The sequence below is a fragment of the Octopus sinensis genome, linkage group LG17 (assembly GCF_006345805.1).
Source record: "Octopus sinensis linkage group LG17, ASM634580v1, whole genome shotgun sequence".
Lineage (NCBI taxonomy): Eukaryota > Metazoa > Mollusca > Cephalopoda > Octopoda > Octopodidae > Octopus > Octopus sinensis.
In genome coordinates, this window is record NC_043013.1 from 13289625 (window position 1) to 13310534 (window position 20910).

The window sequence follows — 20910 nt, forward strand, 5'->3', positions numbered from 1 at the left end:
TTGTTTCCTAATTCCTTGCTCCTAGAAAGTATGGAAAAATGGCTCTAATATTTGCTTCAAACTTGCTTCTGTTACATTTATTGAAACCCCAGAGAGAATTCCCTTGAAGTCAAAAAAAATGGAAATGATGTAAAGATCCTCCTGAAATAATGAGTAGATGGGAGAGAATGCTTTGCAGATCTTTTCCACAGTCCTTCTGTGGTAAACATGGATGTCATAAATAACATTCCGCAAAGAGAGCTAGTGTAGCACATGACTAAAACACTTTCAACAGAAGAAATTAAATCTGGCATTGTATAAATTGAAATCAGTTAAAGTTCCTGGATGGTGGTGGGAATCATATTTCATCAGAAATTCATAGCCTTTTAAGAATAAAGGGCCAAAATCAGTGTGTAGTAGTATTCTAAAGGGATAACACCACTGGAACATACTGGGTAGATACTTCCAAGGATCATGTTAAATCGTCACATTGAAATGTGTGTCACCATGCAATTTCCGAGAAAACAGTGTGGTTTCAGACCTGAGCAAGGAACAACGGAAATGATATTTTCTGTGAGGCAGGTTCAGGAGAAATGCATAGGGGAACAAATGCCACTATACAAGGTCTTCATAAATTTAACCAAGGCATTTGCCACAATAAACAGAGAGGCTCTGTAGATCGTTTTGTGCAAACTTGGTTGCCCAACACATTTTGTATGAATCTATAAGAACTACATAGAAATGTGAAGGTCAGGTGGTCTTTAATGGGGAGCTATCTTGTGAATTTTCGGTGAAGAACGGTGTCAAACAGGGAGACATTCCTGTTCCTTGACGCTTCTCTATGTGTGTTGCTACATTGATTTGGTATGCCTTCAACGATTGCAACAGGGGAATCAGGATCGGATTTCGGATATCTAGTCACATTTATAATTGACCTGATCTAAATGCAAAGCAAAGACTTCTAAAACGCTTGTTAGAGAATTGTTTTACGCTGTTGGTGCTGATTTGTTTGGGACACTCAGAGGAGGATATTCGACAAATAACAGACAGATCTTTCACTACATATGCACTTTTCGGTTTCACAATTAGTCTTGGGAAAATCAAAGTAATGTTTGCTCCCGCTCTCTGGGCAAATATATTCTGAATCAAACATTTTTGTGAACGGAACAAGGTTAGAAGTCATTGATTCTTTTATATATTTGGAAGCACACTGTCAAGAGATGTTGGTCTTGATGTAGAGATGTACTATCAAATAGGAAAGGCAAATGTTGCATTTGGAGAACTGGAAAAACGAGTATGATTGGATAGTGGTATTTCCTTGCAAACAAAAACCGATGTCTATAAAACATGTGTATTGACTGCACTTTTTTTTATTCAAGTGAGATGTGAACCACCCAGAGGCGTCATATGAAAATACTGGAGCGATTTCACCAAAAGTGAAATGGATGCTCTGGATTGGAACAAGTGGAGAAGTGCTGTTGCAAGACTTGGAACAAAAAGATGATTCAGTGCTTTGAGCTTAAAAAGGTTCTGTCAGAAAGGAAGAATTGTAACCGAAATCGACAGTGAATATTGGCTATGTATTGTGTGCAATCGCGTTCTGTTGTCAAAAGCAGAAATGTAAATAATATGAAGTCACATGAAAGTTGGAATACTCAGGCAGATAATAATCTTGAACCCTGGCCATTTTAACAACGTATAACATGTCACAAAATTTGTAAGATAATATCTAGACTTAATATACGTATGCTGGTTCATAAAAAACATTCCTTCAGAATCAGGTTCCAGAGGACAACAAAGTAAAAGAGATTTGATTATCTATCACTTGTGTTTTATATCGTCAGTTAGCAGCTGGCCCCAAAAGGTCATCTGAGGGTTCATCAATTGAAAGATTTTGCCATGTGATGGGGTACTGTGTGTGCGTTGATGGGATAGCTATCATCTGTCAAGATGAAGAAGTACATCATCATCATCATCATCATCATCATTATCAGAAGAAAAAAACAACAATGCACGAGAACGTGGTACATACAAAGTATTATTTAGATGCTCACAGAAGGAAAAAAAGGCTGTCTTATATTTCGAGCAAAGCTCTTCTTCAGAAACAGGAGACAGAGGAAAGTCCAAGAGAAAAGGAAGATAGAAGAAAAAAATCACCAACAATTCACATGTAGTTACGTTTTGGAATGACCAGAAGGAGATAGACAAAGAAAAAGTTCTTTCTAAGACAGGAGAGTGTAAAAGGAGGGATATATGTGTATCTGTAAGTATATGCGTGTGTGTGATAGCATGTGTGTATGTGTTTGTGTGTGTATATGTGTGTGTAGCAGTAACTGAGTGTGTGAGTGTATGTGGGTGGTGGTAACTGCGTGTGTGTGCATATGTGTTGTAAGTGGTAATAACTGTTTATATGTATGTGTGAGTGATCTTTGTATCTGTTAACGCTGGAGGAAGAATTCGGCAGCAATGGTACCAGAAGTAGTGGTCTTTGGTGTAGTTGTGTGGGCGCATATATCATGTATGTATTAATTTCATCCTTGTGTACAAGTCGAAGCGGTGGTTTTGAGTCGTTTTGACTGCCATCTTTCACCTGCTGGTGCTACAAGTATTACCTTCATTTTACTATATATATATATATATTATATATATATATATATATATATATATATAATATATATATATATTAATATATATATATAAGCAATAATAAATCTCTGAACGAGATGTAAACAGTAAGCGCTCGACAACGTAAAGTATACTAGCCATCTCAATATGGCTAACCACTTGGGGTGGGTGTTACTGTAGCTTTTTAGCCCCAGGAGATCATCGTCTCCAGCTGGCTTTAGACACAATTTCTGTGCCCTTATGATATTTGCAAAGGGAAGTCATCCCCTCTCGTAAACCTAAGTGATACGCATGGACTGCAGTTTCGAGATTATTGTCTCTTGTCAACACACGGTAATCACCGGTTTTCGATGAGGAGAGACCTGTTTGCGAATATCTATTTAATGTTTTTCCCAGTAACCACTGTCACTGATTTCGAAAAACGGTCTGAAAGCAATAATAAATCTCTGAACGAGATTTTAGACACAAATTAAAAATTCAATATACCAGTGTAAAATTACTACTGGTAATGAAGTATTTTTTTTATATAGGAAGCACATCTTCTCAGTTATCTAAAAGAATTTCTAATCATTACTCTACATTTAGGGATAGGAATAAACATAACAGAACAGGGCTTAGTAAATTAATTTGAGATCTAATAGACCACAGTAAACAATTTAATCTAGATTGGTTGATTCTCTCAATCTTGATACCTTATGACAAATGCAAGGAATTCTATCTTCTCTGTAATTCTGAACTATTTTTTATTCTTTTTTTAAAAGTCCCCTTGTAAACACGATTATAGAGCATGCGTACTGATGTAAACATTGGCAGAAATACCCCTTTAGTTCATATAAGTGATATCAATCATTATATATAATTTAAACATTAAATTTCTTACATTTCAAATTCACTAGATATATCTTTTCCAAGTCTATATAGTTTTATTTAATATACATATAGTTATATACTTCTCATTTATTTGGTTTTTCTTTCCTTTATCTCTCCTCTTTCTATAGGCTACCTTTGATGTTATATCCTATAACGTTTTTTTTAAGTATAGTTAATCACTATACATATCCATCATTTTCTGTTAAAATGTCTTATTGATGAGTTTCATTTCTTCATTTCGCTGAAGAGAAGATTACATTGTTTTACACCATTTTATTCCTTTGGAATAAAACCAGTGATGTCTTCGAAACGTGTCGGAAGTAAAAGAATTTAAATAACACCTGTGTTTAACTCCATTATATATAACATATATACACACACATATATATATATATATATATATATATATATATATATATATATATGTGTGTGTGTGTGTGTGTGTGTGTGTGTGTGTGTGTGTGTGTGTGTGTGTGTGTGTGTGTGTGTGTGTGTGTGTGTGTGTGTGTGTTAGGGATACAACCTTTTTGCAACTCCATTGACCCGTATCATATTCTTGCTTGAAGATGTATTATTGTATGCTGCTGATGACAAAAATTGCTATCATTTTTTATAGAGATTAATAATAATGAAGTTACAAGTATTTAAATTTATGAGATTTTAGCCATTCAAAGACATCCACATGCTGGCAGATCTTATGTAAAGATTTTTCTATCCATGAAGTGTGGTGTCGTTGAGTTAGCCTACTCGGGATTTCTGCAGTGCAACCGTACAAGAATTCCTCTAGAAAAGTTAGGGCAAACCTTGGACACCATTCATTTCCTTGACTGACTTACCAAGGCCATTGGTAACCCATTACAGAGGAAGCAAAAGCAAAAAGAAAAACTTTCTTTTTTGTGAGAAGTTGGAATGTGCGCACACTCCTGGCTCTGGATGACACAGACAGACCCAAACAGTGCACTGCTTGTTTGAGCGGAGAACTGAATCCTTACAGTGTGAACATCACAAACCTACCCGAAACAAGACTCACTGGCAGTCTTTGTGAAGAAGGAAGGGTTTACACCTTTTTCTGTAAAGGTTGAAATCTTACAGAGCAGTGAATCCTCGGTCATGGTTTTGTGAAGAATTCCGTAGTGAACAGACACAATCTGTCTCCCACCTCTATCATTGAGTGCCTCAAGAACAATCGTCTTGCGTTAATCCTAGTTACTGCTGCTACCCTTGATTCTAGATATGAGATCAAAGATTTGTAATACTCTAATCTCAACAGGACAAGCCAAGTTGTGCTAAAATGAAATAAACTCCTCATACTGAGAGATTTTAATGCCAGGGTTGATGAACTAATGAACACTGGATGGGAATTCTTGGAAAACAGGATGTTGGAAACTGAAACTCAAACATACCGCTGTTCATTGGCTTATGAGCTGAGAATGAGCTTATGGTTATTTACATTTTCCCAACCAGCAAAAGACCACGTAAGAGCATCCAAGATAAAAGTGCTGGCACAACCTGGACTACTTTCTCACTTGACCCTGTGATGAGAGCAACGTACCAATGAACCACAGCCTCCCTGCCACAGAGGACTGCTGGAGGGATCATTGACTGCACAGGTTTTAGTTGCGAAACCTTCCATATCGCAATGTATCTACAAAGATAGAGTGGACACTTTGATGGTTTTGTTTCTAAACTGAAGACCTACGATGTTGGGGCGATTACTCATCACACCTCATGGAACTTTCTGAAGAAGGTACCCCACCATTATCATTGACGGGCTGTGGACAGTGTGGAAGTATATTGGTTTGATTTAGGCAAAACGATCACCAAAGCTCCTGGGGGAATAACTGGCTTTTACAAACACGCTCATTAAGACTGGTTTGACCAAAATGACGACCATATTGCCAAGCTGATCGATCAGAAGAGAGAATTTCGTCTGGTATAGGATTTCCCAATGTGAACCCACTTGCGATGCTTCTGGTAGGCCAAGCAGCAATGCCAGTGCAGGATCCATGAACTCCAAAATCTCTGGTGGCTAGCAAAAGCAGGGGAGATACAGTTGTTCGCAGACAGTAAAGACCCTAGGCAGGCGTTTCTATGCTGGGAAAAGGGGAATCGTTGGTTCTCCTAGTAGAGTAAACAATACACTCATATCCACCGCCAGATTAACCCCTTTGATGGACAATCAAGACACACTTAAAACATGGAAGGAATACTCTTGTCAACCGGCCATCTACTGCAATGATTGACCTCCTCTGAAGTATCCCCTAATATCCTATCTGAGACTGGATGTTACTCCTTCCAAATTATCTTGAGCTGGAAAAGGCTCTAAAACGCATGAAGAAATGGGGAGCACCTGGTCATGACAACATAGTTCTGAAGCTCCTGCCTCACGGTTGTCAAACTGTGAAGATCAAGTTGTATAGGTTTATCCAACGCATGTGGGAAGCAGCAGTAGTTCCTGGAGACCTTAACAATGTGACTATCATCACAGTCTTCAACAGAGGTGACTGAGCAATCTGTGAATACAGTTACAGCATCTCTCTTCTCAGCATCTTTGGGAAGATCTTCATGAGAATCTTGCTAGAGAGATTAGAGGTCATCGCCGAGGAAGCTCTGGAGTTGTATTGCGGCTTTGTTGAGTCATATTCATTGCACACTGATTCTAATCAGAATCAGAAACTGGATCCGATGTGAAACAAGCGACTAAGATGATTGATAGTATTTGAGAAGAGACGGAACATTGCCAAATTGATGTTTTATTTACTTTTGATAACTAAGGAAACCGAGCAATGTAGAATAAAATGTTTTTCCTTAGAAACTATGAAATACCGGCAGAAGAATTGAACCAATTCTCTATGATCAGATAATTTATCTCTTTATTCACTCAGACACTTTTGCTATTAAAATCCAACTAAAACAGAAAATAATACACGAAACTGAAAAACCTTGAATGTATTACTTCCCCTATCACAAAATTAGCATTGTATCATAAATGGAAATCATATGGGCCTTTTTTTTTAATCCTTTGATGTAAGCTAATGTTTTAAGTTTACCCTACAATGAATATTGAAATTCTAAGAATCAATACTATAATGTTAAAAATCAGTATTTAATATTAATATAGAACAAGAATATACTTAGAAGTTTAAAAATAAGGAAAATAACTTAAACAGAAATTTACCTCTTCATTCACAAGGGATTCCTTGTTTTGTACACAGTTCCATGATGCAATACCTATTGTTACCACTTTCTTCTTGCCAGTCATTGCAGCTTCATTATCATGTATAGCCTTCCCAATATGTTTTGCAACTCCAGTATGTAAGCCATCACTTATGATCCAGGCACCTGCAAAACAAGAGAACAATAATTATATTCAAACATTGATTGCTTATTCTAAATGATTGTAGATTTTGGGACAAAATAATTTCTGGTATTTTGGGACAAAATAATTTCTGGTATTCAGACTTCAAATCACACAAAAGGAGTGAAGTTTCTTTTTGTGCATGTAAGGTTAATGGGAAATTCACCAGTAATTAACTTAGGTTGATTTAATTATTGACATAGTTCTCGTTATTGAAGCCTTGATTTACTGTGTTGAATCAATCCAGGACTCTCCTATTGATTTTTTAAAATCAATTCTTGACAAGATAATAAGCAAAATAAAATTTCACCTCTGATAGAATTTGAACTCATAACCAAAAGCTAAATACTACAATAGATTTAGTCCAGCATTTTTCAGTTACAGTCGTCTGCTCCCAGTATATTGCTATTGATTCCATATTGCTAACTGGAAATGTGTTGTGTGTTAGAGAGAAAGATTAAAGTCTTACATGAAAGTGTGGCATGGTTTCACTTATTGGCCCAAGTCTAGTAATGCTATGGAATAATATATGAATATCACTCTTTCCGTTTTCTCATACCTCACGTAACCTCTACATGGTCATTTGACCTTCAGAAAACAACAATTATGTCTCCGCCATCAAATTATACCCTACTGCCTTTGAAAACGACTGAACACATTGGATAAAGTTGTCTGACGAACCTGTATAAGGTGGGATGGTCATTGCAGCAATGATTTTGAGCATGAATCTGTTCAATTAAGCTGGACTTTGGTTTAAATCACAAACACTTAAACTATAAAATCTTTATAACAAATCAAAATAAATTATTATTACAAAAAGAGATAAAAAAAAATTGCCAAGGAATATATTTGTAAGTCATTCAAGAACACAAAAACCGTTAGTTTCACTTCAACATTTAATTTTCATTTGTGTCAAGATATTTTCATTGCTTTCAAACAGCGACCTGTTCACTGAAAAGACTTGGTGCTGAATCTGAGGGAATAGCAGTTTTTTAGTAATACATGTGTGTTTTATTTCAAGATTTCTTGCCAATAAAGAAAGAGCCAGTCTCCATCCTAGATCCAAGGCTCCTTCATTGGAATTTCATCATCAACAACTGTATGTATATATGCAGATTTTTGCTTTATGTATGTATTCTCATGCATATTGTTACATGTCTAAACATGCTCATATATATTTAAATGATACACTTCTGGAAAGTTTTCTAGATTTTTACAGTTCCAGTGATGGATTGGATCTGTAGTTTCAGAATTAGCTTTCTCCTTTCTGGATTTGAGAAGCCTAATTTCTCAAGATTGGTATTTAGGAAGTGTATTGCATATCCCAGAGCCCCAATAACTACAGGTACAAACCTGAACTTGTAATCTGGATAGAGTAACTACAAATTTCTCAATAGGTCGGCGGAGGTATTCTCTTATTCACTGATCCTCGGCTTTACGTTAACATCCGCTTGGCAGGTAATTCTCACAACTGTACTCAGTATGTATATATGTATGTATGCATATATGTATGCATGGATGTGTGCATATATGTATGCATGGATGTATGCATATACGTATGTATGGATGTATGCATATATCTATATGTTTCGCACATGCATGCATATATGCATTTACGCTTGTATGTATGTATGTGAGCATTTACGTAAGTGTATAAACATGTCTGTGTGTGTGTGTATATGTGTATGTACATGTAAAGGAATGTTTATGTACTTATATGTATGTCTGTTCAAGTTGTACATATAACTGTTACTCCGTTGAAGGTTGTAGATATATATTTTCCTTTTACCACTGTCTAAGGGTGAATAGATACAATGTCTTAGATACATACATGCAAATATAAACATACTTATGCTTATTTACAAGCACACACAATAAACATGTATACAAGCAGATATCACACATATATACGTATAATCTTACAATTTGCACTTATACACGTTTATCCACCTAGACAGATATGTCTCTAGTTTCACAGACAACGGCTAAACCCAAATATATATATATATATATATATATATATATATATATATATATATATAATAAGAGTAATATAATAATAGTCCCTTATATTACTATATATATATATATATATATATGTATGTATGTATGTATGTATTTACATAGACTTATCTACTACAAGTTGCTGTGCAGACTGAACAAAGAATACTACAAGCCGAAGTTGTTGGAAAATTATTACTGCTATCCTAAGTGGTAATGCCTTCGTCGGTACAACAAATACACAAATATTATTTGGATGGGTGTTGAGTCTTCAGAGTTCATCCACCCCAAGAAAAGTTTTGTTTTTCGTCCTGCAGGAGATCCAAATAAGCAAAAAAGATCCTCCTCACAGAGTGCGCTCTGGGGGTGTTGCCGGTTTGGTCGAGAATGGCCCAACTTTGTGGAAGTTGATCTCCATTCAGTCATTCAGATATGATTTGATTTCACTATTTCAGTCTTGGTGGTGGCGGTGAGGTGAATGTCACGTGTCTGAATCAATTAAGTACAAGAGAGATGAGTGAAGAAGAGGAAGTAAAGGGAAGATAGAGAAATGAGAGAGGAAAGAAAATGTACTTCCTAGTGTGACTGTACACAAGAGATGGTGGTGGAAGTGGTGAATTCAGAGGGTGAGTGCATTGGTCACGAGAGAAGGTGGGAAAGTCTGTTACTGAGTGAGGAAGCAAAAGAGCAACACATACATCGATGAGAGAGAGAAAGAACGTGAGAAATATAGTGATGTAGGTAGTTAAATATTTTGGGATTAATACACAACGATCTTCAAAAAAAAAAAAAAAACCTATATTGTTATGATTAAAAAATAGCTCACTTTCCATTAAAATAGGAATTTAGAATTTAGAGTCAGTTTCATACATGTTGTTAGGGAAATGAAGGTGAATTGTATGATTAGAGGAAGTGTGGTGCAGTTTATAGTATTGTATAAAATCATCAAAAGTATCAGAAAGAGAGAGAGAGAGAGAGAGAGAGAGAGAGAGAGAGAGATAGATAGAGAGGGGGAGAAAGAGAAGAGAGAAAGAGAGGGAGGGAGGGATCAAAAGATAGTGATACAGGAAGTTAAGGATTTTGGGTTTAACAAAATGTTCTTTCGATAAAAACTATGATAATCATTATCATTATTATTATTTGATGAAAACTCAGCTTATTTTGCTGGGTATAATAGAAAGTGTCACTCTGTGTAGAATTCTTGCAGCTCCAAACAATGCTGATTTTTCTAGGTGTTCTATCTTCACACTTTCACCAATCTTTTTCAGCCACATTGGTAGCTGAGTGCTGATATTTCTAAGGGCACCAATTACTATTGGTATCACATCAACTCTCCTCATTGACTACAACTTTCGTGTTTCCCACTTCAAATCGTCAGCGTTGTTTACTTTTACTTTTTTCTCTTTGATCCTATTGTCACTGGGACATGCTATGTCGATTATCGTGCATTTTCTTTCTTCCTTATTCACCACAACGATGTCCAGTTTCCGATGCATGGTCAAGTTATCACACTGAATCATTGCATCTCATAGGACATTGCACTTCTCATTCTCGGTGACTCTTGGGTTTTCTTATACCACGTCTTTGCTCTTTGTTGGCCATGATTTTAACGGAGCTTCCAACGGATCATTCTTACTAAATTGTCATGTCGTCTTTTGCATTCGAGTTGTACCAATTTTGGGCATTCACTAACGATGTGCAATACCGTTTCATTCATCTCACCACACATTCTGCTTTTGTTGCTGTCGGTAGTGTTGTTGATTCTGCATTTCTCATAGTTAGTCCTTAACACTTGTTCTTGAGCTGCGTGTATAAGTGCTTCTGTCTATATTTTCAGGTTACAACTACTCACCGATATCTCTGGCAAACTGAACGTACATTTTTGTTTCCATCCATGCTGTTTTCTTCCCCTATAAATTTTTCTTTCTTGACACATTTCTCAGTTTTAATGGCACCAGCCTCCTTCGCATGTTTCTACAATGGGCCTATGGCATTTTTATGTATCACAATAAGCCTTTTTCATCTGCTAAGATAAAATCCTGGCAACTGATCAAACCTCCCCCAACCTTTCTTCTGTAAAAGTACATCCTATCGGTCTCACTCCCAGGGTAGTAGGATTCTTGCGTTGTCAACATTCTTTTCACTTCATATCTATTTTCATCAGTTCTTTCTTTTTGTAATTTTATAATTCCAGCTCCATACTGATGTGATGCTATCGTTCATGTATTACCTGCTTGGATTTTATTCCACCCAGTCAGTTTTGAGCACCACACCAACCTTAATTTTCGAGTGAGCAGGCAGAATCATTATCACGCCGGATGGAATGCTTAGCAGCATTTCGTCCGTCTCTGCGTTCTGAATCCAAATTACATGAGGAGCAACTTTGCCTTACATTATTTCAGAGTCGATAAAATAAATACCAGTGAAATACTGGGGCTGATGTAATCGACTAGCCCCCTCCCCTAAAATCTCAGGTCTTGTGCCCATAGTAGAATGGATTATTATTATTATTATTATTATTATTATTATTATTATTATTATTATTATTATTATTATATCTCTTTATCTACTCTATTGCAGATGCAGTACAGTGGAAACACTTTCTCATTTCTCAGGTTGATGCTTTGGTCTTGCTCTACCAGTATAGTGCTCTCGGTCTCTCTTTTAGAGTTACTTTCATCAGCCACTCCCACCTATTTTCCAGCAACTTCTGTTATGGCTACATGGAATTGATTGCGTAGTCCCTTCTGGTGTAATTCTTCAATTTTTGTACTTCTTCTTTTGTTTTCCCTTTTTTCTCTGCTCTAAATACTCCTTCATTCCTAACTGTCACTAGCAAGGTTTCATTACTTTGGACTAGGTATCTCATTAAGCTCTCGATTTCGATATGGACGCAGTCTTTCACACTTATCAGTCCCCTGTATCCATTGGCTCTCTTCGTGTGCATGTGATCAGTGTCTGCACGTGGATGATGGGCTCCATGCATCGGTAGCATCTTTCTTGACTTCCTGTCCATCTCCTTTAGCTCCTCCCTCTCTGTCCACTTCATGATTCCATTGCCATATCAAACTCCTGCGATTGCGCCCGAATTTATTGCTGAAATTATGTTTCTGGCATTCCGTTTGAAGGCAATATTTATTCTCACTCACTGCAGGTACTCTCTTTTTGTCTTTTTCTTCATGTCATTGTGTTTGATTCTATCTGCCTCAAGTATTCTCAGGTATTTATAATTGGATTGAGGTTGACTTGCCTTCATCATTTCACCACCTGATAAACCTGTACCTTTTGTCCTGGCAAGCTTTCCTCATCTCATCACCATTGTAGCACATTTTGAGAGTCTAAACTCCATCTTAATATCATTGGGGGAAATCCAGACAGACTGGACTAGGCTGTTCAGTTCTGCTCCAATTTTTGTTCCCGTACCTCTTCCCAGGTGATACCCCAACTTTGTTTCCATTCTCACTATTATTGTTGTTGTTGTTGTTGTAAAGGCGGCAAGCTGGCAGAATCGTTAGCACGTCGGTTGAAATGCTTAGTGGTATTCCGTTTACCGCTGTGTTATGAATTCAAATTCCACCGAGGTCGATTTTGCCCAAAATTTCAGGCCTGGTGCCTATAATAGAAAAGATTATTGTTGTTGTTATTATTAAATAAAACTTTATACCTGTGATTTGTGCAGCTTTAACCAAACCACGCCCAAGAGCTTCTCTAGCAAATGGATCCAACTGAAAGTCTTGTCTTTCTCCAATCACAGAAATAAGTAAGTTTGGCAATGATGAATACCATAGGCGTTTTATCAAATTAATTGTAATTTCCATAGAGATTTGGTGATCCACACGGACAAACTGTACGAGAGAAAAAGAAATAAAAAACAGATTTACGTAATCTAATGTTTAATATAATGGGAAAAAGCAATTTAGTGAATAAATTTTATTGTAAAGATTTATTGTATGTATCCATAATATAGAGATTGTGGTATTTGACGTTAAATAATTGAGAAGTTATAGGTTTATCCTGTCTCAGATGAAGTTAAGACAATTTAAGCAACAACTTCATTGAATATTGGACATTGATTTTATTGTAATAATTATTTATCATAATATGTTGACTGGAAAACAATCATCATCCTACAGATACCAACTGGAGAAATAAATATAGCCATCTCATACCTCCTGACTTTCATTATATTCTATATATATATACGAATTCAGATGAATATTGTACTTATGTTGAGTCACCAGAACTTAGTACGGTATTATCCATCAATTTCAAAATAAGGTGATTCAAATCAAAATAAGCAACAAGGATATCCAGAGGTAATGCAGTACGATCGTTTCAAGCAACTCCATTTAATTGAACAATGCAATCATTACATCAATTTAAATGCAGAACAATCCTCAGCTACATAAAGACACAGAATTTAATTAAATTAGCAAATCTCATGATATTGCTTCAAATAAATCTTGACAGTTTTTATGACTATACCTACTATGATTTCTGTCGACTCCCCCAGTCTCCTTCCTAACAGGCACTGCTCCTTGTGATAAACTAGTCTATAAATTAAAACTGAACCCATAAAACAATGGCAAGCAAATCTGTAATTAGTCTTTCTTCCTGATACCTTTGTAGCTGAAGTGAAAATATCATGTTCTTTATCTATCTCCTTACCTTCCAGGAAAATTTAGGTAAAATTATATTAATATGTCCATCTGTTTTAGTTTAATTAAATTCTATGTCTTAATGCAGCTGAGGATTGCTCTGCATTTAAATTGATGTAATGATTGCATTGTTGAATTAAATGGAGTTGCTTGAAACGATTGTACTGCATTACCTCTGGATATCCTTGTAGCTTCTATATATATATATATATATATAAAGCAATGTGCATGCCTGAAACCTCTTAAAGTGTGAAAAGGCTATTTCCAGGACCCCCATTTACATGCATACACGCACACAAACACACACATGCAGCAGGCTCTCACACACATATGTATATAACATCATCATCATTTAATGTCCATTTACCATGCTAGTGTGAGTAGGACGATTTGAGGGGGACAGGCAAATCAGAAGACTACACCAAGCTCTTCAGTTTATTTTGGCATGGTTTCTACAACTGGATGCCTTTCCTAATGCCAACCACTTTACTGAGTGTACTGGGTGCTCTTTACGTGACTGCAGCAACCATGAGGTCACCAAGTAACTTGCAGTACAAGACCCCCTCAAATGGAGTGTAAGATGTAGTGTGGAGGGAAGTTGGTTCAGTGAAGAGGGAAAAGCAAAGGTAATTTGATAGCATTGAAAAGGTGGGGGATACTCAGTGTAAAATAAGAGTGGAGAGGGACAATGTTAAGGATCAAGCATCGACATAAAATGAAGCAGTTTTTGGTAGTAAGAAAGATAACTGATATCACAGAAGGGTAGATGATATATACATTTATTTTCCCCAGTTAACTATAGCAGCAAAATATTGCAGTTAGGAAAGTGATGGAGAGAGCAGTGATAGGAAAATGAAGGGGGTGAAAGTTTTATGAAGAATTTAAGTGAGGTAGTGGTAGAGTATTCATAGACATTATGATTCTAGAACCTTTGTTTATTCAAGATGTGTGGCCTTCTCAAGCACCGCATATGGTCAGGTGTCCTCTTTGTCATCTCTGTGAAATTTAAAGTTCTAAGATCACTATTTCATCTCATGTCAACCCCAATCTCCCTTTTCCACAAGTTCCATCGATTTTCAGTAACCAGCATTTCGTTATACAGCTAACCTCACCCAAAAGCATCCATGAACATATTCGTACAGTCTTGAACAAAACATCGATTCCTTTTCTGCTCACATTTTTCTCAATATGTTTGTACATTATTGTTCATATAGACAGATTTTATACATCTTCGCATATCCACTGTGTTTAGAGTCCACATCTCATTACTATGTCTATGTAGCACTGTCGTTCGTACATAATCATCATACCATCAGTTTTTCATTATGAGAGAAATGTTTTGTTACCAACAAAAGGTAAAACTCCTTCAAATTTCTCCAGCTTCATTTTTTTTCTAGTCGATATAATTTCCGAACAACACCATCTCCACTGCTATGTAATAATAACTATCTTTTCTGTCGAAGGATCATCCTGGGCATTTCACAAAATCTATTTCCCATGTACATATAGAATTGTTTTTGCATGTGTATCAGCTGCATATGAAGTTTACTTTCTCTATTAAATTGTCTGTGATACTATGCAACTCCTGTGTTTCTATAGTTTTCACTGAGGACACTGCGTGGAATTTATTTCTAACAGCCATTCTATACAGGGTTTGTGTGGCTATCACAAGCCATTTGTCTTCTGCTATCTCCCTCTGTAACTACCATCATAGAATAAGGATCTCTGTCAAAGGTTTTCTGCAGGCCAATGAATGTTCAGTAGAGAAGCTTACTTTTAACTAAATGCTTCTGCAGCAGTTACTTCGCCAAAAAAGAAAAGACTTCTCTAGTACTTGTCCCTAATAAAAAACCAAACTATATCTTGTCTAGTGTAACTTTTTCTCTAATTATTTGAGCTGTAGTTGTTCCCATAACTTTGTCCAGCTATTTGATACTTCTGTGATTACCTTTCTCTAGTATCTTCTTTATCCTTGTGATAGTCGGTTGTAATAATGTAATGCCTGTCACTGGGCAGACCACTTTCCTGTATAATCTGATTGACTATACAAGTAACTAAGCCATAACCCACACTGCAAATTATTTTAAACATTATAGCAGTCATTCCTAATGGTTCATGGAGTTTTTCCTGCTTTTATATTCTTCAGTATTTTATTTATGATACTGCTACCATCTAGAATTACTAGTCCCTCTGTTGGGTCCATATTTGAAAGACCTTTCTTTCATGCCATCTCCACATATATGAACCTTTAACGAGGTCACCTTTACACTTCTTTCTTTTCAGAATCATTAAGTGCAAGTGTACTGCTATCCATTATTACTCACCAATAGGAAAAATAAGAGCCAACTGTACCAGAAAAGGAAAAGGTATGTAAATACATTTTTAAAAATGCATGTAAATTGTTGCTGTTATTGAAATTCTTTGGCAAAATCATGAACTAATTATTCAATAAAATTTCTACTGACAAACGTTAGCAATAAAAATTAAAAAGAAAAACATTAAAAGCAATTACCTTTGCAATATTCCAACCATCTTCTGGAAACTTTACCTCACCAAATGCATCACAGGGTTTTGATAGCTCTTTATCTGTAGCGTTTCTATCAAAGACAAACAGAAACCAAATGAACAACTGAAATAAAGTTGTGATGGGGAAGGTAGAAAAAGAAAGATAACAAAATCAAGAGAAAAAGAACAACTCCAATGAAAGATACAAAGTTCCACAGATGTAGATACATAAATCCATTCATGGAAGTAAACATCTTTTAATTTAGTTAAATAAAATAATGATTCATTTTAAATAAACTGAAAGGAATACAAGAAGTTATTTTACTGTCAGAAGTAAATGAAGAAAATGGGGTACACAGTCGAATAGTGATTCTACATCTGGGATGGTGCTTCTGCTACACATACAGGTATCATAAGACAACATCCAGAAAAAGGTTACTCAATTGACTGGCATGAAGTCACCAATATACATCAAATTCTGACACACAGATGTGCTGTGTCTTCTCTTTGCCTTTTCAACCACTACTAAAATAGCCTCTGCGTCTAAGAGCTAGTTAGTCTCTTGTAACCCTACCTGGATATCATTGATACACACACTTTTACCATCTAGTTTCCTGGACCAGTTGGTTTCTGATTTTAGTTTAGCAAATAAATAATATTCGCTAGGTGAAATCTTCTTCAACAGGTACACCTTAGATTAAATATATGAAACATGAGGCAAATCAGAAACCAATTGGTCCAGGAAACTAGATGGTAAAAGTTTTTATTTTTTCATTTTGTTCCTGTCGAATTTTATCCCTAATTTTGTGGTTATAGAACCTAGCTGTTCTTTCTAGCATGTTGAATCCCACGAGTGGATTTCTTATGTGTTTAAATGTACACTGTATTTTATGAGTAGTACATAGTCTTTGGACTAAATTTTTACACGCTAGGCCACTGGAAGTGAAAATTTCTATCAATTTCCATTTCCCTTCGATATGATTAAGTATATATATATATATATATATATATATATATATATATATATATATATATATATATATATATATATACATGAGCAAAACGCCCCGACCCTCCGTTCAATGGATGGCGCTGAGTTGTCAAATATTTAAACCAAATTTTCTCAAAACAACTTGTCCGACCGTCCCATTTTGTGGCATTATTTCAAGCCAGCCGGCTTTTTTTGCACAAACTGCACGTGCATTTTTCTCGCGTATATGTAGTATCGATCGCAACAGCTGATGTACTTGCGCATACAAATGCACGTTGCCATGGCTTTATCGATCGCATTCTCACCTGGAATAAATTTTTGTGATATTGAGTGACAGACACACCAGATTGAGCTCTCACTGGCAGCCGTTAGCTGCTCAAGACCAGAGCAAGATCTCACAAACTTCCGGTGGGCATACGCAATGAGACAGTAGGCCTTTCCGGAAGGACACCTATATAAGACAGCTCTTGATTGTTTTCATTCTCTGTTCCTGCACGCCTCTCATGCTAGAATCAGCTCATCTCACTAGCAGCAACCCACTGTCTCACACATACAACATGCCAGACGATACACTGCACTAGTGATGGTTAATGAGAGCCAAACTTCGAGCCTGTAAATAAATGTTATTCAGATTTGTTATCTCACTTTGTCTTCAACTTGATACTTTGACTGGATTTAAATTTATAATGGGAGACACAAGATACCCTACCTTATCTTGGCTAACAATGGCCTCCCATTATTAGTATCTCTCAAGCATATAAAAAGAGACATATGAAAATCAACACGTAAGCTTAAGAGTTATCTCCCTTATTGACATCCTTAGAAGAAGTTGTCTACTAATTACTGGGATAATTTCAGCTGATCAAAGTTTTTCAACTCACTATATACCACAACTGAAAACCAGGGACATATTTTTTGTATTACCTCAATTTTATGTTTTCCTGCATCCATTTCTTTATATCCTGAAATAAAATAAAAAAGATGTAATTTGAATGTTTGAAGGAATGATGGAGTTCTGTTTAACATTAATTCTATAACATGGAGTTTCAAATTTTACAACAAATTATACCTTGAAGACAAAAGTGAATACTTGTAGTGCAAAACATGAATGGAGACATGATTATCTGGTGGTGATAATCCAATCCATACTAACAAAGACACATGATTTCTTTTAATCTTATTTATAGTTTTTAGTATGGTACACTGGAATATGAATGGATGGAATATGAATGAATGAATGAAATCATCTGGGTTGAAACAGAATTTCAACCAATTTAAATAACTGTTTAAAACTTGTAAGCTATGTCAGATTATGAAATGTATACAGTATCTCTCATATACTTTTTAAAAATGGCTAAAAAGAATGGAAAATGAGTATAGAAAACAGTTGAATGATCCTGTTATTGAATATTTTGTAGCTCCCATATATTAAGTTGCAACTTCAGTCTTGTTAGACCTTTTAAAACTAATATTCTAAACTTTCTTTCTATCAGGCTGCTAATATTTGGAACTGGATCTAATAATTCCATAAGATTTCTGAATAACCTGCATAAGGTGATTCCATATGACATATTCATAATAGAATATAGCTTAAAGAAATATGGCTCATTCAAAGCCAACACTTTGTCTATGATGCATTTTATACATTGAGAGGTTTGGCTGAGAAAATGGAGGTATATAGAGAAGAGTATAACTAATTATGAGGTACTGGAAGAAATGGTGAACTGTGACACGAGAATGCAGGGTTTAACAAATAAAATTATGCAGGGTCAACAGGATTTGTGATATACAATAGAATTGACCTATGCAACAATGTGTCACCACAGAAAAATAGATGTTTAAATGATAATGATGATGTTTAATAGTACTTATCATCTTGGTTGTTTTATACGAAGCACATGACAACAATTTTATTGGAAGAGAAATACAAAGCTATGATAACTTCTTATTTCTCTTCAAACAGAAACTGAAACTAGGACTTGAAACTGAGAATTAAAACCAGGTGACTGCCTCAGTTCACTGGGTGTTTATCTTCCAATGTAAGAGGCTTAGTAATGTCCAACTATAAGTACATTCTTCAAAGTCTTTCTTCCTTTGTTTATGAAGCCAGTGCCATTCAACTTCATAATTATACTCTCTGATTAGTTTTCTCTTTTTGCTTTAAATAGAAATCACAGTGGAGCTCAAAACAGTCCTCCAAATCAGTGGATCCTATTGGATCATCCAACCCATGCCAGCAGGGAAGATAGAAGTAAAAGGATTATATTACTACATTATTATATGTTTGTGTGCATATATATATATATATATATATATATATATATATATATTTGAAAAAGGAGATGTGGAACACGAGTTGTGATATATAAAAAAAGGAAATGAAGAAAATGCTGACAAAATAATTTAAGTAAGGGAGAGTGTATTTAATTAGGTGAAAGTTCTTTTTACCGGTTGCGCATTTGTTATGCTTATCAAAAGATATTTTTTTAAGTGAGATAGAGTTCCTTTCTGATAGATTTTTTCTCTTATCTGATAAGAGAAAAAAATCTATCAGAAAGGAACTCTATCTCACTTTAAAAATATATCTTTTGATAAGCATAACAAATGCGCAACCGGTAAAAAGAACTTTCACCTAATTAAATACACTCTCCCTTACTTAAATTATTTTGTCAGCATTTTCTTCATTTCCTTTATATATATATATATATATATATATATATATATATATATATATATATATATATATATATATATATATATATATATATTATGGTAAGGCTTCAACAATTCATATAGCACTCAATCAGCTAACAAAGTAAAGAAATTATTAGTATAATAAAACCCCAACTCTTATGGAATAAAACTAATCAGGGTTTCCTGGTTGAAATATTAATTTATTTCACCATTTTTCAAGCTGGTAATAACAAGACACTTATTCAGTTGCATTCAAAGCAGTTGACAACTGAATACGAACGCTCATTTAGAAAAAGGCAGAAAGAAAGAATGCAGAGAGGAAAGCACAGGGGAGATAACCAATGTTACAACAAACATTATTCATATAACAATTACACAGATCAAATTGGAATGGTTTATGATGTGTCCAATGGTCTTTAATTTCTGCTAAGATGCATTTTTTGAAATGCAGATGTAAAGAAGAAACCTTGTTCCTGGAATTTACATGGTCATTAGAGACCTTCAAGTTCTTTAAATGATAATTTTTGGAGGGAACATTCAAACATCTTTTTTGACTCTTAATGTATAAGTAGCACAGAGGGGATAGAGTATATGTGGCATAAGAATGTGAAGGGACAGTCATGGTCGTACAGGACATGCCTGTATGTATGGATGACCACGATTTTACTTTGCTTGACATGTTTTTTTCAAGCCTAGCAAATCGTGAGAAGTCTCAGCCCTTCATCATCTACTCAGTGAGTTTATATATGGGAATATATAAGTAGATTTGTGTGTGTGAATGTATGTGTGATTCTCTCTATGTGTATGTGTGTATGTGTCTGACCAATGACTACTAAAGGTCATAGTGGGAAATTCACATGTGCAGCCAACCATGCAGAACAAATGGGAAATACAGCCAAACAAAAGTCAATACCACTGAAGGTTTAGCCTGTGTCACACACTACCCTCAATAGTAGTCGGACAAACATGCTATCAGAGTTCACACCATGAGGTTCTCAGCCACAACCAAATTCAAACTACTACAAACAGAAAGAATGGCCTTGAAGTGGAAGATTTTAAACTAACAGAGATAATACTTGTATACTGCCTGAGGAAACACAACTAGATCTCTTTATGCAAGCAAACAGTTGCATAATTAAATACTTGTATCCTTGGAGAACTATGTAGTGAATAACAAACAAATGTCCAACAGTACTCCCTATTCATGACTTCAATTTCTTCAATTATAT

At 35.5% G+C, this 20910-nt stretch overlaps 1 protein-coding gene across 1 annotated transcript in view; it reads right to left on the reverse strand.

Annotated features, from left to right (window-relative positions):
* Positions 1-6581: 6581 nt before the first annotated feature.
* LOC115221043 overlaps positions 6582-20910 on the reverse strand; it is a 336595-nt gene continuing 322266 nt past the window's right edge. The window contains exons 39-42 of the mRNA XM_036510356.1: positions 17912-17949; positions 16004-16088; positions 12498-12678; positions 6582-6816 (exon numbers count right to left, since the gene is read on the reverse strand). Of these exons, the coding sequence (XP_036366249.1) occupies positions 6617-6816; positions 12498-12678; positions 16004-16088; positions 17912-17949 (504 nt within the window). The 3' untranslated portion in view covers positions 6582-6616. The remainder of the gene's footprint in view (positions 6817-12497; positions 12679-16003; positions 16089-17911; positions 17950-20910) is intronic.